This window comes from Gigantopelta aegis, chromosome 6, assembly GCF_016097555.1.
Source record: "Gigantopelta aegis isolate Gae_Host chromosome 6, Gae_host_genome, whole genome shotgun sequence".
In the NCBI taxonomy this organism is placed as follows: Eukaryota; Metazoa; Mollusca; class Gastropoda; order Neomphalida; family Peltospiridae; genus Gigantopelta; species Gigantopelta aegis.
The window spans coordinates 5,914,365-5,941,448 of record NC_054704.1 but is presented as its reverse complement, the minus strand read 5'-3'; the positions used below and the strand labels follow the sequence as shown (position 1 = coordinate 5,941,448).

At 39.6% G+C, this 27,084-nt stretch overlaps 2 protein-coding genes across 3 annotated transcripts in view; both read left to right on the top strand.

Moving 5' to 3' along the window:
* The window catches only part of LOC121375804 (carbohydrate sulfotransferase 9-like), a 38,467-nt gene extending 22,839 nt beyond the window's left edge, over positions 1-15,628 (top strand). Inside the window, exon 4 of the mRNA XM_041503461.1 lies at positions 14,554-15,628. Coding sequence (XP_041359395.1) covers positions 14,554-15,396 — 843 coding nt within the window. The 3' untranslated portion in view covers positions 15,397-15,628. The remainder of the gene's footprint in view (positions 1-14,553) is intronic.
* Positions 15,629-24,283: 8,655 nt separating this feature from the next.
* The window catches only part of LOC121375758 (IQ motif and ankyrin repeat domain-containing protein 1-like), a 21,552-nt gene continuing 18,751 nt past the window's right edge, over positions 24,284-27,084 (top strand). Inside the window, exon 1 of one of the 2 annotated variants that reach the window (XM_041503372.1) lies at positions 24,284-24,358. The gene's annotated coding sequence lies outside the window, so the exon portion shown is untranslated. The remainder of the gene's footprint in view (positions 24,359-27,084) is intronic. The other variant, XM_041503371.1, reaches the window with a different exon arrangement.

The window sequence follows — 27,084 nt, the reverse complement described above, 5'->3', positions numbered from 1 at the left end:
TTAAACTTACATATTAAATATATTTTTCTGGTTTAGAATATCAGTGTACGTATATTCAATGTGTTTCTGGTCGTCTTAATATTTGTAAGAAGCCCAAACTGGATTTTGTCTTCAAATAATTTCGTACGTACGAAAAAATAATAATTAACAAATAAAATGAAATTTAACCTAGTATAAATATTAGAACGATCAGAAACACTTTTAATATACAGCAACTAATATTTTATGCAGAAAAATATATTTGATATGCAATTACAATCGTTAAAAAGTCTGTTAGTCGATTACATCTTAAATGTCCCTTTAATAATATATCTACGAATTATTCCGCAAAATGTCATAATACATATACTGACACACAATAAAAACGCAAAACAGATATTTTTCAATATTTTGTTGTGATTAATGAAATATATATTTATTGGACTTAAAATAACAATTTAGGAGAGGAAATGCCAGTATGCCAGTATGTGGACACATATGTCATGTAACGGTGTCATATTCCTCGTCACATTAAGAATGCCACGACTCGGAGAAGAACAAAGGGAGCGAGCGTTGGGCATGGTTCAAGGGGGGGGGGGGGGACTACGCAAAGCCAAGTTGCTAGGACCTTCAGAGTCCATCCATCAACTATTGGACGACTTGTTGAACGTCATCAACAGATCGGGAGTGTCCGTGATCGACCTTGACCTAGTCAATGTCCCGTTACGACCCCACGCCAAGATCAACACCACCTCCGTGACCGGTTCAGAACTGCGACGATGACGGCAAGCAACACGATAGGACGTCATGGAAGGCCTATCCATCCGATGACAGTCATGCGTCGACTCAGAATGGCTGGACTCGATGCAGACGCCCGTACAACGGTAACATCATGACGCTCTCAGATGAGTCCCGTTTCTCCGTCTCCTTTGCCGATGGAAGAGCACGTGTGTACAGGAGACTCCATGAACGGTACGCTGACGGATGTGTGAGGGAATGTGATCGGTTTGGCGGCGGTTGTCTAATGGTATGGGGGGGGGGGGGGATCAACTGTGATTTCAGGAGTGATCTCATTGTCCACGATGCCCTTACAGCCCAGCGTTATGTTGACGTTATTCTAAGACCAGTTCTCCAGCCACTTTTGCGCCGTCACCGAAGACCAGGAGGTCCCCTTCTGTTTCAGCAAGACAATGCCCGTCCACATACTGCAAGGATTACCTAGGCATTCCTGCAACAAGCTGGTATCACCGTTATGAACTGGCCCGCCGTTTCACCGAATTTGAACCCAATTGAACATATGTGGAATGAGTCAGGACGTCGTGTACGTTACCGCCAGACACCACCGCGTAACGTCGCTGAGCTTGCACAGACGTTGCAGGAGGAGTGGAGGAACATTCCTGTGGCTTATTTGAGATGTTTGTGCCAATCCTTTCCCCGTCGTCTTCACGCATACTCACGGGTCAGTGGTGGACACACCATATACTGACCTTGATGTGGGTGTGTGCGTGTGTGTGTGTATGTGTGTGTGTGTGTTGAACTTTTAGATTACGAATGCAACTCGATTACTGATGATAACTGGCCATGTTTCCATGTGAATGTATCTCATGAATACCAGTCATTAATGTCACATTACATTATCCATCAATTCATTAATAGTTTGTCGTTATTTGCAATGAAAAGTTATTTTTGCGTTTTCATTGTGTGTCAATATACATACATAACCATGGCAATGATACATTTATGCAATTTAAAATGCGAACAGAAATCAATCAGTTAATCAGTTAGTTTATTATGCCGAATCTGAAATCAGCCATTGACCGAAACATAGAAAATACATTGTGTGGTTATTAATACAATAGTGTTACAAATATACATCTAAATAAAATATTATATTAACTATATAAGAAATGAGAACGAGAACAATATACTACTAATAATAATACTAATATAAGGTTAGTAGTAGTAGTAGTAGTAGTAATAGTAGTAGTACTAATAATAATAGTAATAGTAGTAGTAGTAGTAATGATAATGCTGCTGATGATGATAATGATGATGAGCTCAGCTTGACGAGTGCTCTCTTGAGGTGCTTTCGTCGCAGGATCGAACTATCTCTGTGGATCCATTCAACTGATTCGTTATTTTTTCGTTCCAACCAGTGCACCACAACTGGTCAAAGGCCGTGGTATGTGTGGGAAAGTAAATATAAAAATCTCTTGCTGCATCAGGAAAAAGTAGCGGGTTTCCTCTGACTCCATGTCAGAAGTACTAAATGTTTGACATCCAATAGCCGATATTACTTAATCAATGTGCTCTAGCGGTGTCGTTAAAGAAAACAAACTTTTTATGTGATATCCATGGTTAGAGCTAGTTTTGGTGTTTATTGCCTAATGCAACTCACTCAACTGTCTTGGAACACACCACTGAATGAATGAATGAATGAATGAATGTTTAACGACACTCCAGCACGAAAAATACATCGGCTATTGGGTGTCAAACTATGGTAATGCAAACAAATAGTGATGATCAACATCAATATAAAAATTCAAGATTTAAACAAAACAGTGTAAAGAATGAATGAATGAATGAATGTTTAACGTCACCCCAGCACGAAAAATACATCGGCTATTGGGTGTCAAACTATGGTAATGCAAACAAATAAAGACGCCACCATATGAGATAAGTTTGGTAGTACTGTTTCATTTTTGTCTTGCCATACTAATAAAACAAGTTTGATAAACATTTGGTAATTCTGACAGTCTCCGAGAGGAAACCCGCTACATTTTGCTATTAGGCCAAAAAAAAAAAAAAGGCGTGTTTCCGGTCGACCGACCGTCCCTAGTTTTACCCCCCGACCCTCATTTTTTTCTTGTCTTAAACTGAAAAAAAAGAAGAAATAAAAAAAAAGAGTAAAAATAAAAGAGAACAACATCACCAAACAAGAGTATTTCCTTCCTTGCACATTGTTTACGTACTATTATACGATACATTTTGCACATGTAATTCCCTTCCGAAAACGATCGAGAAATAGACTTCTTTCACATTCCACTGCGCATGTGCCCGTTGTGGAGTTACTCGAGGACGCAAACCGCGAGATTTCGCGAGATCTCGCCAAATTAGACCTATCTGCAAATTGCGGGGCAAAAGCAATGGGTGGCCACGACCATTGTTCAATTATTAACTGTTCCAATCGCATATGTCCGGGAAATTCGTTATCCTTCCATCGATATCCAGCCAATGGATATCGGAAACGTTTGTGGGTAATCGTTTCACGTAGAAAACGATTTTAATGTTACTCTAAGTACGAGGGTTTGTTCGGCACATTTTGTAGGAGGGAAGCCAGTGAACGCATAAGGGACGTTCCTACACAGGGCGGTCTAGTATACTTAGATATGGTGGAAAACACATTAACAGTAAAGAAAATAAAGAAAATAAATATATATTTTGTATATAAAGAAAATATATGTATATTTCGGATTATACTCAATAAAATATATAACGTGTGCGTGTGTAAATATATAAAAAATATGTAGTCAGGACAGCTCTGTACAGAACGTTCCTATACAGGGCGGTCTAGTATTCTCTACTTAGATATGGTAGTAAACAGTAAATAAAATAAAATAAATATATATTTTGTGTATACAGAAAATATATGTATATTTCGGACAATACTCAATAGAATATATATATATATATACTACTCAAAAGAATTTAAGGGTCAGACGATATTTTCGACATTATTTTCTGAATGTCAATTATATTAGCTAGACCATAATGTCACGCATGGTATTGTTCCATTTTGACGAAGGTGGGTCTAAGCAACCCATAAATGAATTAAAATCCACTGTCATTGACACTGTCGACTAGTTCTAATGGCGAAAACATGCTTACATTTGCACGTAAATTAGGGCGAAAGCGAAAGGTCTGCTAAGTGCTCATAACTTGCTTTTTCACAAAGCGCTTCATTTGCACGCTTTGCACGTGTATTCCATGTTCCCAATGCTGAATTTCCGTATAATTGGAGCTTGCGTTCGTGTACGGTGCACACTCCAAATTCGACAATGGTACGACTTCAACTGACTATCGAAGATCGAGGAAGGGCTATTGCCTGGCTTCAGGATGGCAATACGCAAAGAAATGTTGCTCTGAGACTTGGTGCAAGTCAGAGTGTCGTTGGCCGACTGTGGCAACGATACCAAGCAACGAATTCTGTTCGAAATGTCCACGTTCGGGAAGACCCCGAAGCACTACAAATAGAGAGGACCGCTACATCACCAATATGGCTCTACGTCAACGCACAACCACTGCATGCCGATTACGTGACAATCTGCGGACTGCGACTGGAACTCGAGTGTCTGATCAAACCATACGCAATCGTCTGAGAGCCAATAATCTACGCTGCCGTCGCCAGGCTGTTCGACCACCACTCCTACCACGTCACAGAACGGCCAGACGTCACTGGTGCACGCTTCATCTGCGGTGGCAACGTGTTCAGTGGTGTCGAGTGATGTTCACTGATGAGTCCAGGTTTAGTCTCCAGTTCAACGACGGTCGGGTTTGTGTCTACAGACGTCCTGGGGAGCGCTTCGCTGACGTTAACGTTAGACAACGTCACCGGTTCGGTGGTGGCAGCGTCATGGTGTGGGGCGGCATCTCTATCCACCACAGGACCCCCCTCTATGTGGTGGATGGCAATCTGAATGGAATCCGCTATCTGAATGAGATTATCCGGCCGTTGGTTCTCCCAGGCCTTCAGCAGATTGGCGGCGGGGCAGTTCTGCAGGATGACAATGCCAGACCCCACCGCGCCAGGGTGGTAACGGACTTTCTCAGACAACAAGGTATCGCCAGGATGGATTGGCCAGCATATTCGCATGACTTGGCCCCAATAGAGCACGCCTGGGACGAATTAGGCAGGAGAGTTCGGGATAACCATGCCCCTCCGGCCAACCTTCATGATCTGGGTCAACTTCTTATGGCAGAGTGGCAGGCCATTCCCCAAGAGTTCTTCAGACGTCTGATCAACAGCATGAGGCAACGATGTGTCGAGTGTATTCGCGCCAGGGGTGGATTCACACACTATTAAACGAATGTTCTAATGTGTAAAATCCATGTTTGACAACCTTCAACTTTGACAGCATGTCATGTGACTTTCTTGTATACAGTGACGTTTATTTGTGGTTTTTTGTAAATATGGAACAATAAATAAAAAAAATTGTGTAGTTTACATCATCAATCTAATACACTAATACATTCAAATTTAATTATAAGTATTGTTTGTTATTGCTTTTACGTTCATCTAGGTATGAAAAAAAAAAAATCATCCACAAACTTATGTGAGAACGGCTTCGCCGATTCACAGTTTACGGATGATTTATTTTGTTCATACCCCGATGAACGTAAAAGAAATAACAGACACTCCTTAAATAATAATAATAATAATGATATATAAATATATATAGAGTGATGACGGCTCTGTACAGGACGTTCCTACACAGGTCCGTCTAGTATTTTATATACTTAGATATGGCGGTAAACACAAAGAAAATAAATATATTTTGTATAATACTCAATGCGTTCATGTTGACACTGTATAAAAACGTGTATGGGTAAACAGAACGGCACCTACCTTCAACCCCGCCCCCCCCCCCCCCCCCCCAAATCCCCTTTTTTAAATTCCCACTTTATGGATATACATGTAACAGCATAAAATCTCTTCTTTTTTTTTACTTTTCCCAATTAGATAGACACTAAGAATAATGCAACAAAACACCTTCTGATATATATATATATATGTCAAACCTGTCCTAGCGGCCACCTGTACTCGGCGATCACCTGCCTTAAGCGGCCACTGTTTTCCTCCCAAACGATTTATAATGTAAAAGAACCTTTAATAAGCGGTCACCTGTCTAACGCAGCCAGCGGCCACCTAAATCGGATCCCAAATCGCTAAAATACCTGCATTAAGCGGCCACAGTAAAGTTTTACTCTTATATAAAAGGGATATTTTAACAACAGCGATGAGGTGCAGCAAATAACCGAGCTTCACACCTTCAGGAATACTAGTACCCATTCAGTCCCGACATCTCCACTGTGTATCAATTAAGGAGGTATGAATCTGACATGCATCTAATTGCCTCTGGGCAGGCTACGCTTGACATTTGTAGATTCACTTACTGTGACAATACATCGCATGAAGTTGGAATTAAATAATTAAATGGAAAAAGAAAACAAACTTGTGGAGAACGGTTAATTTAATATATTCTATTTGCATTATTTCTGAAGGAGACAACATGTCAAAAGTTGATTTATAGTCAACTATAAAGCACACATCCGTTAATTAGCAGTACAGACGGTAAAACAAGAAACAACAACAAATGTTTTAAAGACTATATATGTGGCAACCTGTACTCAGCGGCCACGTTTATCTACTCCCTTGTGTGGACGCTTAAGACAGGTTTGACTAATATATATATATATATATATATATATATATATATATATATATATATATATATATATATATATATATATATGTGTGTGTGTGTGTGTGTGTGTGTGTGTATATCTATCCTCTCTCTCTCTCTCTCTCTCTCTCTCTCTCTCTCTCTCTCTCTCTCTCTCTCTCTCTCTCTCAAATATATATATCGATCGATGCCATAACCTGTCGATCCCATAACCTATGGAATCTGTCAAATGTTTTGTTTATACTTTTTACGAGATAGTCTTTTAATCTGGCGTTATCAAAACCCTCGGGTACGAGTCGCAGAGACTTTGTCCAAGTTGTTGCACTGCTTTTTAATTTGAACCATTCCGCTGTAAATTTCAGCGGACCGTTTTCTACGGCCATTATACCATCTAATTCGAAATATGTACATGTTAGTTGCCAAAGTTTAAAAGTCTCCTACGAAGCTACTCAAGTCGCCCATAACAACCTGTCTGTCACGCCCCCCAATTTGTAAATAGACTAGTTTCAGTCTATTTTGTCAAGGGACGTTACTCTTCGCGCGCATGTACAGGTTATTTCGATTAAATATAATCGTATCAATTCAGCTTAATTCTCGTTTTCACTTAAATCAACAGGTCTTATTATTAATGCATTTCAAATGTTTGCATAAAGTATTTAAATTAAGAACAACGAAATTAATACAAATGTCCCATTAATTTAAGGAAATACACAAACAGTGCATACTACTACTACTACTACTACTACAATAACGACAACAACAATAACAATAATGATAATGATGATAAATAATAATAATAATAATAATAATTATTATTATTATTATTATTATTATTAGTATGATTATGATATTATTCAATTTAAAAAAAACCCAAAACCCCCCCCCCAAAAAAAAACCTACCTACCTGCCCTAATTTTTTGGGGGATGCAATCGGAAACACCTATTTTTATTTTTTGGTACTTAGTAGTAGCAAGGGATCTTTTGTATGCACTATCCTACAGACGCATATCACATACCACGGCCTTTGATATACCAGTCGTGGTGCACTGGCTAGAACTTTATTTCTCTCAAAGAGTAGATTATAACTGTAAACAAAAATATTTGTGTAACTTGAAAAGTTTTAGTTACATTGATTTTCGTGTTTTAGAAATGAAAAAAAAACCCAAAAAACAAACCTGCCTTAAAGGGTCCAATTACTCCGAAAGCAAGCAGCGAATTAATTCAATACTAGTATTTTGGCACTTTTATGTAAATAGGCAGTAGATATTCAATTGAGAATTTCAAGACTTTTTACTCCACACTTTATGGAGAAGAAACCCCGTTGCCGCTATGCAACGGGGGTACTCTTTCCGCAAGAGATCTTTTATAAGCAAGACAATTCATATAATATATTAATATATTATTCTTTATTGCATTAGGACAACTGGCCCTTGAGCATACAAAATAACATTAAGTAAATACATTATAAAACAGGAGGTGTATATATATATACTACTCAAAAGAATTTAAGGGTCAAAAATTTATAACCAAATAAGTTTCAGAGTGTATTAGATTGATGATGTAAACTAGATTGATGATGTAAACTACACCAAACATTTTATTTGTTCCATATTTACAAAAAACCACAAATAAACGTCACTGTATACAAGAAAGTCACATGACATGCTGTCAAAGTTGAAGGTTGTCAAACATGGATTTTACACATTAGAACATTCGTTTAATAGTGTGTGAATCCACCCCTGGCGCGAATGCACTCGACACATCGTTGCCTCATGCTGTTGATCAGACGTCTGAAGAACTCTTGGGGAATGGACTGCCACTCTGCCATAAGAAGTTGACCCAGATCATGAAGGTTGGCCGGAGGGGCATGGTTATCCCGAACTCTCCTGCCTAATTCGTCCCAGGCGTGCTCTACTGGGGCCAAGTCAGGCGAATATGCTGGCCAATCCATCCTGGCGATACCTTGTTGTCTGAGAAAGTCCGTTACCACCCTGGCGCGGTGGGGTCTGGCATTGTCATCCTGCAGAACTGCCCCGCCGCCAATCTGCTGAAGGCCTGGGAGAACCAACGGCCGGATAATCTCATTCAGATAGGAGTGGTGGTCGAACAGCCTGGCGACGGCAGCGTAGATTATTGGCTCTCAGATGATTGCGTATGGGTTGATCAGACATTCAGTTCCAGTCGCAGTCCGCAGATTGTCACGTAATCGGCGTGCAGTGGTTGTGCGTTGACGTAGAGCCATATTGGTGATGTAGCGATCGTCTCTATTTGTAGTGCTTCGGGGTCTTCCCGAACGTGGACGATTTCGAACAGAATTCGTTGCTTGGTACCGGTGCCACAGTCGGCCAACGACACTCTGACTGACACCAAGTCTCAGAGCAACATTTCTTTGCGTATTGCCATCCTGAAGCCAAGCAATAGCCCTTTCTCGATCTTCGATAGTCAGTTGACGTCGTACCATTGTCGAATTTGGAGTGTGCACCGTACTCGAACGCAAGCTCCAATTATACGGAAATTCAGCATTAGGAACATGGAATACACATGCAAAGCGTGCAAATGAAGCGCTTTGTGAAAAAGCAAGTTATGGGCACTTAGCAGACCTTTCGCTTTCGCCCTAATTTACGTGCAAATGTAAGCATGTTTTCGCCATTAGAACTAGTCGACAGTGTCAATGACAGTGGATTTTAATTCATTTATGGGTTGCTTAGACCCACTTTCGTCAAAATGGAACAATACCATGCGTGACATTATGGTCTGGCTAATATAATTGACATTCAGAAAATAATGTCGAAAATATCGTCTGACCCTTAAATTCTTCTGAGTAGTATACATGCATTCCATTATATACATGTATACATGCATTCCAATGTAATAATAATAAGAGGATAAGCTAATTAATACAACACAATTAAATAATTTAGGATATAGACACACACAAATAATATTAATATTATACGCGAGTTATGCTGGAGAAGCTTTAAATTAATTATATAATATATTATTTCGGTGTTGAAATGCTCTATAGCAAAACAGAGCTAGTTTCCTCAATAACTGAACACTTTCACTGTTACATAATTGAATAAATTTAAACATACTAGGATTTCTTGTATAAAATTCAGGAATATATCTTCTACGAATGGTATTATAAACAGGACACATAAGTATAAAATGGTATTCGTCTTCAATAACGTTACAGTTATAACATACTCGGTCTTCGAGTAATACAGCATTTGGCTTTTCCCACCTATACATGAAGTCTTTTCAACATACACACAGTCTAAATATTGCTTATAACTAAATGTATCTGAGAAATTACGATATAATACAGCTCTTGTAGATTGTACTAGTCGTGATCGCCAGCTCTGTATATATGTCTTTTAATCTCAGTGTAAATAATTTAAAAAAATGTACTTCGTTTGTAACTCCTTGGTTCAACCATACTTCAGAGAAGCCGGTTTCATTCAATAAATTTCTCACATTTATGGCCCAGTTAATCTTGTTAGAAAATATAACAATGTCATTTAACATCATGTCATAACACATTTTGACATATTTTCTATTATCGGATTTTATAATTTTTAACCAGAACTTAACAATTCTATAGTGTCTATTTATGATCATAGGGAATCTGTATAGTTCACCATATACTAAATCGTTTTGACAATTCTGTTTAACCCCAAGCAGTTGTTTACAGAATTTTAGGTGTACTCTTTCTATGTATGTTGCCGGGCTAAAACCCCAGACTTCACATCCATAACATAAGATAGGAAATATTAACTTATCAAAAATACAACACACATGACTTGGGTTTTAAAGAAATAAATGGATTCAAATATTTTCTCATCTGAAACATGCCCTTTTGTGATTGACCTACTAACGTTTTGTGCAATTCAATAAAGGATCCCTTTGGGGTAAACACTACTCTTAATTAAGAAAGTCTATTAACAATTTCAGGTAGACAATCTCCATATTTAAAATGTATATCTTTAGACAGTCTTCCTCCTTTACAAAACACCATAATCTTAGTTTTCTCGATATTAACTTGAAGTTTCCAACGTATGCAGTAGTCATGAAGAGTATTTATACATAATTGTAAATCAGTTTTACTTTCAGCCATTAAAACTATGTCATCTGCGTACAAAAGTATAAATAGTTTCATCATTCCTATGTCAATTCCATCTACACCTTTAGTAATTAGTTCCTCTTCTAGGTCATTGATATACATTGCAAATAAAAACGGAGAAATACATTCCCCTTGTCTAACACCAGTTGCACATAGGAAAGGTTCTGACAATGAACCGTTGACCTTCACAAAGGATTTTGTACATCTATACATATCGCGTATTATATTTAGCATTTTTCATATTATGGCATTTGTTACACCAGGTGTGGAGCACTAGCTGGAACGAGTAATAGGCCAATGGGCCCGCCGATGGAAATCGACCCTAGATCGACTGCGTATTAGGGGAGCGCTTTACCACTGGGCTATGTCCCTCATTAGTAAATAGTAGGGGGGAAAAAAAATCGCACAAAAAAAAGCAGGACAACTTTGTCAGATTGTCCAGTGACAGTGTTATTTTTGCATTATTTTGACTTAGTATGGGGATAAAACAACATATATAATATAATATATCACAGGTTTGTAGCTTAATTCACCGTGTAAGGCTATAGCTACTTACACATTAGCCCGAGTGCTCTGACGGTAAGAGAGCTAGATGGAGATGTTGACAGTTATTAACAATAACTGTCCAAATGTCCGTCTAGCTCTCTTACCGTTAGAGTACTTGGGCTACTTACACAAGTGAAGGTTAATCTGTGCCAGAATGATATGGCGTTGTTTGAACTCGGCATACAATAACTTTCCCTTAAAGGAAGGGACAATTAAGGCATTTAGCCTAGTATGCATATTCAACAATATATAATGCACATTATTGCTTAATATCAACAAGTATAATCGTATAGTTAATTAATAAAACGGTTAAATGTGACTGCTATTATATTTAACGGGCGCAGCCATTTTGTACCATCTCAGTGAGTACGCCCTCTGGCGAGCTGGTGGTTACGTAATACTTAACGCGTCACGTCAGGAATGAGCCTTAGAACTAGAGAAACACAATCTAGCTGGTTTTTGCGGGATGATAAATAGTCATACAAATTACCAATGTTCTGTAATAATACACATCCCAGTAAGCCAGCAACAAGTATATCCAGCACTATATATATTATTTTTCAATACAAAATAAAATACCATTGTCAAAGTGGCTACACAACAAGTCGAAATAATTAACAATGTTTTGTCCATGCATTAACCTACGTACTGAAATGAGACACGGCGTGTTTTCTTAGTTAATTGGTCTATGCTGTTAGTTGCTTCTACCTGTGATTCCTGATTGGCAGGTGTGTATTTGATTGGTAACCAGACGAGCCAATTAATTGACGCTGTCTAGACACAAAAATATATACCGGTATTGTGGAATATTACCTGTCGCCCCTGAAATGGTAATGGACATGGTTTATTGCTGTAAATAGTTGTGTAAAACTATTGATTAAGTAGACTTTTCCATCTAAAACCACAGAACTGACCAATTACGTAGTCCCAAAGAAAAGAAAATTATTACTTGTGTATCGTGGGTTGTCGTTTTTGCTCCATCGTAGCATATCAATAGGCCTAATAGTGTACATTTTCCCTTTGGATTATTTAACAGAAAAATACTATAACCCCAATTTGTTCCGTTAATGCAACTTGAAATATATTTAGTTGAATAGTTTATTATATTATTAGTTATGCTGTTTTACAAGTCAGGTTGATTAAAGAGAAGCGCCTTGTCGAAAATTACTGCTTTTGTTTATACTGTACATACAGGAGATGGTCAGGAGCTGAAGTCACTTCGCCCCAAGCTATCCCACCAGACGTCACAAAAATGAAACAAAATGGCTGCCCACAGTTAGCAGGAATAATCATGGTTTTTTTATTAACTCTAAAATTACGCGTTTTTTATTTGCTAAAGTGTCAGTATGTGTTGGTGGTCTGGGTATGCATCTTTCCAACACTAAGGCTCTTGTTTGAGTTGACCCTACCTTTAAGATATCTTGGAAATTGTGATATATAACTTAACTATTGAAAGTTGAAGAGATTCCTTTTGTCATACAGCTTAGCTTTAAGATCAGTATCACTTTGAATCTCTTTGCATAGATCGAGGTATGAAACTAATTTAAGACCTTCAGATGTTAACTGATGCGGGTAAATCGATGGATGGTATAACCTGTGATGTGATATTTATATAAATAATGGTAGTGACGCCTAATCTTGATTTTCATTCTCGACGTCCACATTAAAGCGGCCCTCACATATCGGTCGCGGCGCCCGCGCAACTCCTAAAACAGGCCAAAAAGGGCATTTTCGCGGATACTGCCCGATTTCTACAGGTTCCTCTGCGATTTTTAGGGATCGCCCGAACCCCGCGGGCGTGAAAATCTGACTCCCAAATCTGCGATTTTAGGTCGTGGCAATCCCGTAGACATGTCGCTAGGGCCCCGCCCGGTGGCCTGCCGAAAACCGACCGGTGATCTGGCGGTCTCCTGAAGATTTTGAAGAAAATTATTGGAAAAAAATCCGCCGGGCGCCGTGGAATTTTCACGGGGCCCACACGGCCCCCTCAAGGATCCCGGGCGATTTGTACAACATCGGCCGGTCGCCCCGCAGGACCCGACCGACCCCTCCGGTGGCTTCTAAACGGCCCCCACGCGGGTCCCAACTGCCACCCCAAGATTTGGGCCCTGGAGTATATATAGTCCCTAAATTTGGCTTGCTTTGCTTTATTAATTTTTTCATGCTGATATACCACTAGAGTTTCGAGCATGTCTGTCCTGGGGCCTGTCTCTGGATAGCCAGTAAATTAAATAGTGGGCCTTTAAAATGTTGATGCGCATCTCTAATTAATAAAAAAAAATTCTACTCATTAAATTTGGTCGCTAGATTAGATCGGGCGGTCAAAAAGAAATTAGATGGATAGATAACTAGTTTAACGTGTTCGTGCACCACCAGGGCTTCGAACACGCTCATCCCGAGTCAGGTCACCGATCGCGTTGGGAGGGCGTGGGGAGGCCCGGGGTACTGTTGAAAATGGGCAGAATTTTAAAAATAGCAATTAGTAAAAAAGTTAGTAGACTGCTCGGCCGAATATTTATATAATTTGGAGCATTTTAGAAGGACAGTCCAAAAATAAATAAGAGAAAGAAGAGAGGATCGGACTATTTAATAATATAAAAAAGGAGTAATTTCGACATAAAATTTTGAAAGGAGGTCTAAAAGTTTAAAGTCCGATCTATATGTCCCGAGAAAGGTTGACGCCTACGGCGAGCTGATGAGGGGTCCGGTGGTCAGTTTCGGGTACGTTGGCTGCTCAACGGGAGCGGTCGGTAAAATTGACTGCTGCACCGGAGCAGGCGTGAGAAGTCGACGCAGGAGGCGATGGTGGCGACTGAGCCATGGCTGTGTTCAGTAGCGTCCAAGGTGGTCTCCGCTGGTGGCGTCGTCGTCCTCTTCGGCGAAGTTGTAGTGGGGGGCGGTGACGCAAACGGGACCGCCGCTGACAGTTGAGCCGACAGCTTTGGTCCCTCCTGAGCCGCCCTTGGCGCACGTTCCTTCCTCGACTTCTTCCTGGAGTCCACGTCGCCGTAAACCAAAGTCACGGTCGCCCGTGACCCAGTGTACGCGACGCGGAACTCCACAAGCATTCCGAAACTTGCCATTAGTACCCCCAGATTATCTAGCGGCCGCACTGTCTCCACTGCGATCCAATGTTCAAAGAGCACCACCCGGGCCCCGTCTAATATGTGAGGGCACACGTTGCAGACATGACATTTGCCCGATTCATCCACGGGCTATGAATCCCCGGCGACTCTTGCGATTAGAAAAATCGCGTGGACGGCTGATATGTGAGAGCCGCTTTACAGGTGCCTGTCCACTTGGATGTTTTTGAGAAAGGGTCTTGACCAAACCGATTTATGCAAGGACAAACATTTTATTCCTTCTACTGTGCCTCTTCCTTGCCTCTTTTTCTATCACCAAATGATAGAAATAAATAAGTCAATTTTGTTTTCATTTCAGTGTGAAGCAGCAATGAAGTCAGAGTATTTTGAAACACCTTCAGAATACTGTCGGTCATCATGTGCGAAAAACCTCAAAACAAAGATGTTTTTCAGGTCTTCTCGAATGATTTTTAATGACAAATACAAGTTCATATTCTGTCCTGTGCCGAAAGTCGGGGTAACGAACTGGAGACGCATTCTGCTCGTGCTGTCCGGCAATGTGAAAATCACCGACCCCTTGGAGTTCAGTCTGCCAAGCGTGCACGGTAAATACTACAAGTATCTGTCGTACCTGGCTACTCTCTCCGAGGTGAAGAGAGAATACAGACTGAACACCTACTACAAGTTCATGTTCGTTAGGGACCCGTTTGAGAGAATTGTGTCCGCCTACAATGACAAGTTCGTGAGGAGAAATCGTTTTGCGTGGTCAGGGGTTGGTAAACAGATAATAAAGACTTACAGACAAGCACCAGATAAGAAATCGTTAAAAACAGGCCTGGGCGTGAAGTTTCATGAGTTCGTCCATTACATTGTCGACTCGTCCGTGTATTCTTTCAACGAGCACTGGGCGTTGATGTCTATGTTGTGTCTACCGTGTTCTATCAAGTACCACTTTGTGGGCCACATGGATAGCATGGATTCCGATTCACGGGAGGTCTTGGAAGAACTCGGTGTGTCCAAGCTAGTGCAATACCCACACAGAGGTGACGACCACACATATGAAGAAAGCAAGACCATGCTGGAGCGTTATTACAGACAAATACCACGGGAACATTTAATTAAACTCAAACGTATATATCATCTGGACTACCTAATGTTTAACCTAACATTTCCGTCCAGTTTGGAGTCGTTATTGAACTAATGGTGACAAATCATGACATCATTAATGATATACTCGTTCATTTTAACTTTATTGTCCTGTTTATATCCAGTTAAGGTTCAAACACGCTATCTTGAACACACCTAAATAATTATGTGGGCCGTCGTCTGTCCAAGGTCGATCCTAATGTTTAATGGGTGAGAGAGAGGGTGAGAGAGAGAGAGAGAGGGTGAGAGAGAGGGTGAGAGAGAGAGAGAGAGAGAGAGAGAGAGAGAGGGTGAGAGAGGGTGAGAGAGAGAGAGAGGGTGAGAGAGAGAGAGGGTGAGAGAGAGAGGGTGAGAGAGAGGGAGAGGGAGAGAGAGAGAGAGAGAGAGAGAGAGAGAGAGAGAGAGAGAGAGAGAGAGAGAAGGGGAACACACACACATGGACAGACAGACGGGGGGGGGGGGGGGGGGGAGACGGACAGAGAGAGTGAGGGTGTTACTCGTGGCTTTCTTACACCTACGAATGCATCCGAGATTTTCCCAATAGTCTCTAACTAACGTATTATTTAAGGTATTATTACTTTCGACTACCGTAAGGTTGGTTTGTGGAACGGTTGTAAACCTCACCGTAAGTCGCTACAATCAACTTTAGCTACAATAAGTTTGAGGATCGGGGCCCTAGCTGTCTGCAGCTCGAAATACTAAGCACCAGTTTCCGGTAACCGTTTGCAACTTTATTCCACATTGTTTATTTATTTACTTTTTTCGTGCTGGGGTGTCGTTAAACATTCATTCATTATTTACTTTTTTTTAATGTCCTTGTTCTGCTGGCCTATTTCGGTATATATATTTCAGTCGACCCCTACTACTCTTTTCTAGACTTTACTTTGGTTCATATTGGTATCATCCGGAGCCGGACCCGTCCGCACCACTATACCAACCATGACGACTGGACTATACCCTAGTCTGATATTCTCTTCTTCAGACGGATACAGCTTCTCAAGATCTGCATTTCAGCACAGCACTACACCTTCCACATCTAATGACTGTCACTCCAGAGGTTTTCTTGACGGGATGCAGCTCATCTCGTCCCTACAAGCTGTGCACCTTAACGGCCTTAACGAGGCCACACACGTGGACTTTTAGACCTTCGTTCAAAATGTTATGTCAAAATTACGTTTTTTGCTATGTAATTAAATAATCCGATCCTCTCTTTCCTTCGTTTATTTTTGGACTCCTTCTAAAATGCTCTAAATTATATAAATATTCGACCAAGCAGTCAATTCCGTTTTATTTTTGGCTAGTTCACTTTTTAATTAAAAAAACAAAAAAACAAAAACAAAAACAAAAAATTCACTAATTGTTTTTCCAAAATTCGGGATTCCCAGTCTGGAGCTCCACGCGGTAAGACGTGTTTGTTTCGCGTGTGCACACTGCACGTGCTTTCGTGTGCTCGACTTGGGGGTCCTTCATTTCGTTGTTTTTGTCAGCGAAATGAAGTTTTGTACTGGGATGTATGCGGCCATTGGAACTGATTGAACGCTGGAACGCTTCTCGTTTCGACAGCCTGCACCACCAGGTTGGATTCTTTTTTAGCGAGATTCCTTGCCTCCACGTCATTTCTCCGTCTGACTGTCGACTTGTTTTTTTTCGTGACTCGTATGACGGCCATTCTGCAGGACGCCACGGTTGTTCGCGTTTAGTCTCTACATGTCCGAACCTGTCCTAGCAGCACTGGAAGATTGACCGCCCCACTCTAAGAAGAAATAGGAAGCGGGGTCGGCCCCTACTACTCTTTTTCTAGACTTTACCTTGCTTTATAGTAATACCATCTCGTATCCTCCGGAGTCGGGGCCCGTCCGCACCACTATACCAAACCATGACGACTGGACTATACCCTAGTCTGATACTCTCTCTCGTTCAGACGGATCCGGCTTCTCAAGATCTGTATTTCAGCACAGCACTACACCTTCAACGTCTTTCGACTGTCAGTCTAGGGGTATTCTTGACGGGATGCAACCCATCTCGTCCCTTTAAGCTGTGCACCCAAACGGCCTTAACGAGGCCACTCGCGTGGACATATCGATCGGACTTTAAACTTTTAGATCTGCGTTCAAAATTTTATGTCGAAATTACTTCTATTTTTAAAAATATTATTAAATAGTCCGATCCTCTCTTCTTTCTCTTATTTAATTTTGGACTGTCCTTCTAAAATGCTCCAAATTATATAAATATTCGGCCGAACAGTCAATTCTTTTAATTTTTGGCTTGTAACCTTTTTATTTTTTTTATTTATTCTATTAACTTTTTTACTAATTGCTATTTTCAAAATTCTGCCCATTTTCAACCCCCCCCCCCCCCCCCCCCCCCCCCCCCCCCCTCAATCCCGAGTCAGGCCACCGATCCTTATCGGAGGTCGGACTCTGGATGGGCGTGTTCGAAACCCTAGTGGTATATGGGCACGTTAAACTAGTTATCATCACCAAAATTCGGTCAGTTTCCAATTCGCCCCCCCCCCCCCCTTTCTGTCCCGGACCCAGTCACTGGCTAAGTGAGATATTGTGCCCGGGAGAGACGTGTTTGAACCTTAATTGGAACGTTAATGTTATTCAATCCATTCCAGTATATATAAAATTTAGATTTTCAAAAGATATGCCTAGTCAAATAGTACTCCTGTTCAAAGTATTCAGGTATTTTACTGCACAAGATAATCATCTTTAAAATGTGTTAGTATATATACTGGTAGTTTAAATAAAGTTATTGTACTGTTGCAAACTGGATTTCAAATATATTTTTCTAACATAACCTCTATGGGTGTTTAGTTAGTAGCGCTTGACGGAACGTGTCATGCGCGTACTCTGTATTGTCATTTATGTTGCCTATATATACGGGTACGCGCATGACTCGTTCCACCAAGTGGTACATATTTAAACTATTTTAGACAAGCCTGATCGAAATTAGCACCAAATAAAATAATATATAACGTTATATATCCTGGATTAAAAATGTTTTTATGGTGCGCTTAAAACTTGTATATATATTTAGCTATATATACTAATCTTAAATAATTATTCCATTTATTAGGCCATTTAGAACCTGGTCATACTACTAAATCGTAGGCTGGCGAAGTCATAACCCGAGTCCATGGTAGGCGTGCCTGAACCGTAAGGATGTGGGCACGTTAATACAGTTCCCTTCCCTTCCAAGTGGTACTAACTGAACACCCATACACTCCAACCAGGACCCGAACACCCGCGCTTTATAAATTCACATCAAAACTTGCAACTGATAACATTTTAATAGCTCATTTGGAACAGATGGTTGTAGGTGAACGAGCACCGAGCCATATGAGCTACATCACATAGGTTGGTCTAATACACGGAAAGGGGGTTAGGTTAGTCTAATACGCGGAAAGGGGGTTTACGTTCGTGCTGATTTGAATATTTACTTATTTCATTGTTATTCAACAAAATAGTAAGAGCATCTAAAGTCTAGCGCAGACGAGAGCTGTGAGCTGAGCAAACAGTTACTTGAGACATTTTGATGAGATATTAGCTCTATAACAATTTCACCGCACACGATGAACTAACCCCCATAAATGCTGAGGTAGTTTGTGCACGACTATAACCAATGACGTCACTGACGCAGTTTTTGTTTTTCCATTGGTCAGTTGGTAAATTCTGCTCAGCTGATACAGTGATAGCTCATGTAGCCCGTGATCATACTCGAAGGGCTATAAACCTTCCCTTTGGACTACATATTTGTGACGTCATTGGGGAAACGTGTGAACAGAAACAATGTTTTTCCTGCTACACAAGAACATACTTGTTCAATACTTTTGAAACAGTGCAGGAATTAATTGAATGTTTTTGTTTTTTTAAATACAGACAATCTTGGATATTGGAAATGGAAATGCACACATTTTGTATCCCACTGAACCAGAGTGCTATCGTCTTTAATTTGGTCACATTTTTGTTTACAGGTTTTATGCAGATGAGCAATCTAATTAAAATTAGCTCCACCATTACATGTGAATCTAACAGCAGCCCGTTGGAGCTCATGTCCAATTGACCTTTCATTCGACTAATTAAAATTTTACTTGCAAAATCATGCCAGTGATTTGAAAAGAATTTAAAAACATTCGGGATTATGCCGAGGGTATACGAAATGATTCGTGTGAATTACGAAGTATGCCAGAAACTAATTGCAATATGAAATTTTATATAAAATTAGTTTCAAGACGAAAAAAAAACCCGTGATGGTATAGTGTACAATCCAGAGTTTATTACTGCACTTTTGCCCCCTGTTTTTTCAATGTTCTAATAGACCAACAAGTTCGCTATTCCATAAATAGTCTCGCCCGATATTTTTAGAATTTGTATGCTCCCGAATAACGCTATGAAAGGGGAAGTGTAATTGGTCGATATTTAACTTGTTATTTATATAGATGAAATGTCACCTGGACACAGGAGTCCACGCAATGCTGTTAGATCTACTGGTAGACCCAGTAGAGTTAATTTTAATCAGATTGGCAGATGAGCAGTTAATCTGGACTGCTTTGAAATCTCCAAATCTCGGAAGTGGCCGTCGTCCTATAGACAAGGCACTATATTGCGATTCATGGAATCAACCACTATTGTACTCTGCATTGATCAGAGATACCGTCCTGATCATATATTACGGTTTTGTCGTTCAGATTCACGGAAATTGATCGCTAGGACTAACTTCGACCCTTTTCAAAGTTTTAGTGTGCTTTACATGATGCACACCAGTCTCTGTGTTGATCTCCCTGCTCTGGCAGCCATCTCTAAAGGCTAATGCAAGAATACATGAACGATTCGGTTCGTCGCTGGACGTTTCGTACTTGCCACCATTCTATACTGTTCAACTGTGTAATAGTATTACTTGGACTGTCTTAGTTTGTGGTTTGCGTGCTTGCTGTAATGCAATGAACACTAGAAAATTACGGGACAACTATGTTGTATTTGACCATTTGCGAACGTTCATGATGTTATACAGCCGCAAATTGAGTTTTAGCGCAAATGGTCAAGTATAACATAGTTATCACCATTATTTAAGAATTGAACGTGAAAATCATGCTAGTATGAAACGCAAAACCGCTTTACACACTGTATGAATGGCGTAAAGCTCTTTGAAATGAAAAGTGAACTCTTATTTTCCAACTATTTAATATTTTATTAACACGAAATTCATACTCAACATTAGCGGAATCCCTATGGTGAGTGAGTGAATGACAATGTTAGTCATTAATGCAATTCATATTAATTTTTTTGCATTAAATGTCACCAACTAGAAACATTTTTGAATTCACTATAAACATATAACGTAAGTAATTTCAATAACTTTTAACCTGTAATAAAAATGTCCGAAGCGATCTATTTTGTATGGTATAATTTATATGTGAAGCGGTTGGTGTATGAATATTTAACTACGAACTGCATGGGCGCCATTTTTTTTAATACTGTCGAGATTTACCAATTCTCGGAACCGGCGTGACGTCACACGGCCTAGTTACCGATCATCCGGGTCTTTGGGGGTGAAGCAAAGCCTTAGTGATTACTGTTTTACATAGAATAAAGTTATCATATTAACTTTTTGCATGCCTTGCATATTGTCATTTATTTTCTGTAGCTAACACATAGTTGCAGCATATCATATGAGTATTATAGCAGCTTGGGTTGTCATATAAGAGAAACGAACAACGGGAATATGAATTAATACAGTCTATATTTTTTACCGACATGTTTCCGTATAGCTTATATTGTCGAGGGGACTTGACTAGAGGCAGGTTGGGCAGAATAATTTTTGTTGATGCAATTTTCAAGTAATATTAATTATACATTTTAACAACTTTGAAATGATAAGATAATTATTAATATTATAATAATTATGATGTGGGCTACAAAATATATAATTTGTATGTATAATAATAAAATTTATATGCAGATTCAAGATAATTATTTTTAGGATTTAACATAATTATTTTATTTCCAAATAGAATGTAATAATTAAACAATTGCAAAGTTGTTACTTTACAACTTTAAATTACAGTATTATTATTGTCATTCTTATTATATAGATGTATTGGCAACAGTGAAAATGTTCCACTGAATACATTCTTTTATTCTTTAAAAAAAAACCCAGTTTCTTGAAATAATGAAATGATTTTGTTTTTACAGATTGTGAAATTATCTCATGATGTTGGCCTTCCTTACCGGTTGAATGCAGGCGAAAAGAAAATAGCAATAATAAAATATAGCCAACCTCAGACCTTGTCATCTAAGGGGAGTTATATCTCTTTCTAGCTATCCATCACTCCCCTGAGATTAGTTCAAGGAGAATAATATATAGCTCCCTTTAGTATGTGAATATTAATATTTTAAATTGCCCCCCATAATCTAAGTTAGGGTAGCAATTAATAACTCCCATATTATTTTCATGTCACGGTCTACAACCTACTAAAACATAGTGTTACCTCATCGAATATAACTGTTTTAATAATAGGGTTTAACATGGTATATTTATTAATAAAACACAAAAACTTACCCGAGTAAATAATGGTTAACACACACACACACAGATATATATATATATATATATATATATATATATATATATATATATATTAGTGTTGTTTTATACCTAGTCGGTGGATATTGCAGATTTTGTCTTGGGCTGTATTGGAATTGTTATTGCAATTAAAATTTAAGTAATATGTACAAAACTAATATTTCATAAGATACAGGTGGAGAAAGGAGATGGGGCAATTATCATGACTGTCGGTAAACTGATCTGTATCAATATGCCTTTTGCTAGACTACACATATTTAACCTAAGTTACTTTTAACCAGGGTTAAATTACCTCTTGTATAGCACTTATGTAGCATATTCAAGGAAAATGTATGAATGAGATGGTTAAATGCCATATTATTCTCCATGTGAAATAGTGTTTTTAGAAAGGAAAACAAATATCAAATATGGCGATGACCATTCATTTTATTGCAGATAATTGTTATAATATATATAATACACATGTATATATGTATGTATGTATCCGAGATACAAGTATACCTTTATTGTTTAATACATTATACATTTGGGCTATTACACGTCCGCAGGTACAATATCTGGAGGGGTAAGGGGCAAAATCTTGAGTAGTAGGGACATTCTTGGTAGGGGAAGAAGCCATATTTATATAAAAAGTAGTAGAAAACCTATATTTTCGTACTGCAGGCCTGCTACAGACACATTTGCACACACACAAAATAAAAATAAAGTTTAAAAAAGAACTTGTATAATAAATTATTATTATTGTGTGTGTGTGTGTGTGTGTAATTTAACTGCATATACTTTTTATTTTTAAAATAAAAATAAATAAATAGATGTAGTAGCCGAAAATGGCAAAATAAATACAAGTATAGAGAATGGCTTGATTGAACTCTAAAATTTGATTAAATGAAAAATGAAGACCACACAAATTTGATGATAAAAAGAGTATACTCTTTATTCAAGAACTGGATGCATCCGGGTTTTTTTTTTCTTCATAAAAGTAGATGGAATTGTGTATTTTATTTACAGTATAATGTGGAAATGTTATCAATGCACATGCATTAACCATTATCGTTGCTATTAACGTCGGTTATTGTTGACAAGCAACCTAGTCACATTCTGTCAATGTGTCCGACACTGTGTGCATCAGGTTTGTCACGTTTTAGTGCCTCTACCCAGAAGCGGCGTCTGGTCTCTTCTTTTCGAAATTTGTAAAACGATATTTTTTTAAACATCAAGTTATGGTTTATGCAGCCAACTGCACAACATGTTTTAGGCATCTTCGCCGTTAACTGATGTAAATGATCGACTGAAATTGACTAAATTCACTATCAAACCATACGTAACTAAGGAGAAGCTTCACCGCGTCACGTGATAAACAATGGCGGATAGGGCCGAAGTACCCGTATGTTCGGTTCCGAGAATTGCGACGTTGAAATTACAGTTATCAAATTTTGAGTGCGTGAAAATTCCATATGTTGATAGATTTGACATGGAGAAAGTGGTTTCAATGTTTTCGGAAATGGATGAAACAGGTGTGTCGCGAGTTTCTGTGTTTACTGGCCTTGTAATTGTGGAAGTGGCGACAACACAGGATGGTTTTGGCGTGTGTGTGACTTCAAGTGGTGCGACACAAGTATTCGTGAGATTTAACATGTTTAAATTAAAATCTCAAAAAAAATTGTATAGGAACATCTGACATGATACGATGTCTAACGCTGACACTTGGAAGTTTGACAGCAGACGATTACTGTTTGATGTCTAAAAATAGAATCTCAAGGAAATTCCTCGGGGATTCCTTTGTTGACATAATTCATAAAGTAGTTCCGGCTATAAGCCAAAAATAGCGCTAAACAGATTCATGGTGCTATGAATGTCAGTTTTTATCATCACGTGATACGAATTTGACCAATCCAAGGGTTTATAACAAAGGCATTTTTAGAGATTGGAATTATAATGCAATAAATGCATTTACTTCTTCAAAATCAACGCAGCGTTAACCAAAACCTGGTCAATACTATCGTGTTTGAAGTTATCCGCCTTTTATATTAATTATGTCATATACTTTGGAGGCTTTCACCCCTCTTGAAGAGTATTCCATAAAAAAGCAAAATGGCAGACGGCAGAAAACTGCATGTATTTTGCCCTATGCTATCTCAGCAAAGTCGATACTGGCGACATCGTTACAGTCTCATATGTGGAATCTGTTTCACTGTAATGGTTTTTTCACAACTGGTGTGTGGACAAAATTTGGGGAAAATGTAACAGTAATTAACGGTAGGAGAGTAATTTTTTGTAGTTAACTTTAGTTGTAGTTAATTAATTGCGCATTCCTTTCTGCGTCAAACACATGACGTCACACAAACATTTATAAACAGCATTTACGTCATAAAATTTAGAGGAGCACACACTTTTGCTTGAGAAAAAGATTCAACGTTTGTATTTGAAAAGTAAGTACGTCCAACGAATCGGCGAGAAGTAGCGTATGAATATGAAAATTGGCTCTTGGGGAATCCCCCAAATGTCCGACAGGTAGGGCCTACATGCGAGTGCGAATAATTTTAACATGCTCATATACCACTGGAGTTTCGAGCATGTCCGTCCCGGGGCCTGTCTCTGGATAGCCAGTGACTTGCTCCGGGACAGAACAAAATTAAGGGGATAATTTTGAAATTTACATCCAAAAATTAAATAATGGGCCTTTAAAATTTTGATGCGCATCTAATTAATATAATTAATAAAGAAACTTCTACTCATTAAATTAGGTCGCTAGATTAGATCGGGCGGTCAGATAGATAGATAACACGCCTGATTTGGGATTGGGGGGTGGGGGGGGGGGAAGGACAAAAGTTTGAAAATAGCAATTAGTAAAAGAAATTAGTAGGATTAAAATTAGACAGAAAAAAGTTACAAGCCAAAAATATTGAATTGACTGCTCGGCCGAATATTTATTTAACTTGGAGCATTTTAGAAGGACAGTCCAAAAATAAATAAGAGAAAGAAGAGAGGATAGGACTATTTAATATTTAAAAAAAAGAAGAAGTAATTTCGACATAAATTTTTGAACGAAGGTCTAAAAGTTTAAAGACCGATCTATATGGTCCGGGCCAGGGGGGATTTAGTAGTTAGGTAAAAACTGAAGACCAAAATGTGCTACAAAAATTTAAGTCCAAACAATAAAATTAGATTGCTCGACCAAAAAGGTTTTACGGTGATTTGAGCAATTTAGACGGGCTGCCAAAATAAACTGCGTCGGACTGTTTACAAAAAACAACAAAACACCCCCCCCCCCCCCCCCCCCCCCCAAAAAAAAAAAAAAAAAAAAAAAGCAACAAGAAAACAATAATAAAAAACAACACCACCATAATAGCGGAACTCATGGCGAGTTGATGGGATGATCGGCTCGGAACTTCGGGAAGAAGTGAGGCAGGTCAGTGTAGCACTCTCCCCGAAGTATTGCTGAGTAGTCTTCCGAAGTATCAGCTTGATAATCCGATGGACGATTGGATAATCCATGTCTGATTTCAGCAAGCCTTGCCGGTACATCCCGTTCCGCTCCGACGTCAGGTAGGTGCGACTTCCCTCGACGTACTGGAACTGGTACCGCCCTTAACCAGTTGGTTTTGGTCTCCAGCTCTTGGTGACGAAGCCTGGCAGCTGAGAGGTCGCAGTGAACTCCCCCTTCACACAGTCGCGGTACCGTCCAGGAAGCTTGTTGCGTACGATCTGCCAAGTCGTGGGCTGTGTGTCGGAAAAGTCCTGGACCGACACCTTCCTCTTCTTGGCTTCACGCTCTGCAACCGCTATCGCAACAACTCGTGGAGACGCCGGTGGATTGGTTGGTGCGGACTACACTTTTCCTGTTTCCATTGGCATTGGTGCTGCAGGGAGAGGGGCCACCACTGCCAGTTTAGCCGACAGCTTTGGCTCCCCCTTTGCCGATCCTGGCGTCTGCTGCTTCCGAGTAGTGGGGGGCGGCGACGCAGAAGGGGCCGCCGCCGGCAGTTGAGCTGCCGGTTTTGCCCCCCCCCCCCTGAACCGCCCCTGCCGGTCTCATCTTCTTCTGTGAAGCAGGAGGGACCGCCCCTGGCGGTTGAGCCGCCCAGTTTGGTCCCCCCTGAGCTGCCGTGGGACGACGTCTCATCCTACTTCCCGATCTCTTCTGTTTATTGTCACCATAATACAGGGTGACAATAGCCGTGCTCCCATTGTATTCAACACGATACTTGGCCAATTATATTACAAATCTCAAAATATGTGTAATACAGTTTATGTTCGATACTTCTTAAACTTAAACTCTAAGGTCGTCTTTACAATTTAATCTACCACTGACAAAATTGTCAAATTTAATAGTGGAGCGCCATGTGCAGAGATACGTCTTGTTACAAATTGCTGTCTTTCGTGAACCCTTGAAAAAGTACTTGGAATATCGCATGCAAAAAACGAAGTAAGGCACACCAGTTTAGTTACATATTCAATGCTTTATATACCAGGGGCGTAGGCTGGGGGGGGGGGAGGGGTTCGGACGCGCCCCCTCCCCTCCGCTGAAGCAAATGGTCCGCTTTCAGAACTAAAACATACAGGTTTATACATATGGAGTTTCTGGTGATGCAACCACCCCCCCCCCCCCTAGTTGTTCCCCACATTCAATAAGGCATTCAGTCAGTATTCCATCAGGTTATAAAACATATTGATTGACGGAGGAGCTAGTTGTTCCCCACCTTCAATAAGGCATTCATTCAGTATTCCATCAGGTTATAAAACATATTGACTGACGGAGGAGCTAGTTGTTCCCCACCTTCAATAAGGCATTCATTCAGTATTCCATCAGGATATAAAACATATTGACTGACGGAGGAGCTAGTTTTTCCCCACCTTCAATATGTCATTCATTCAGTATTCCATCAGGTTATAAAACGTATTGACTGACGGAGGAGCTAGTTGTTCCCCACCTTCAATACGTCATTCATTCAGTATTCCATCAGGGTATAAAACATATTAACTGACGGAGGAGCTAGTTGTTCCCTACCTTCAATACGTCATTCATTCAGTATTCCATCAGGTTATAAAACATATTAACTGACGGAGGAGCTAGTTGTTCCCTACCTTCAATACGTCATTCATTCAGTATTCCATCAGGTTATAAAACATATTAACTGACGGAGGAGCTAGTTGT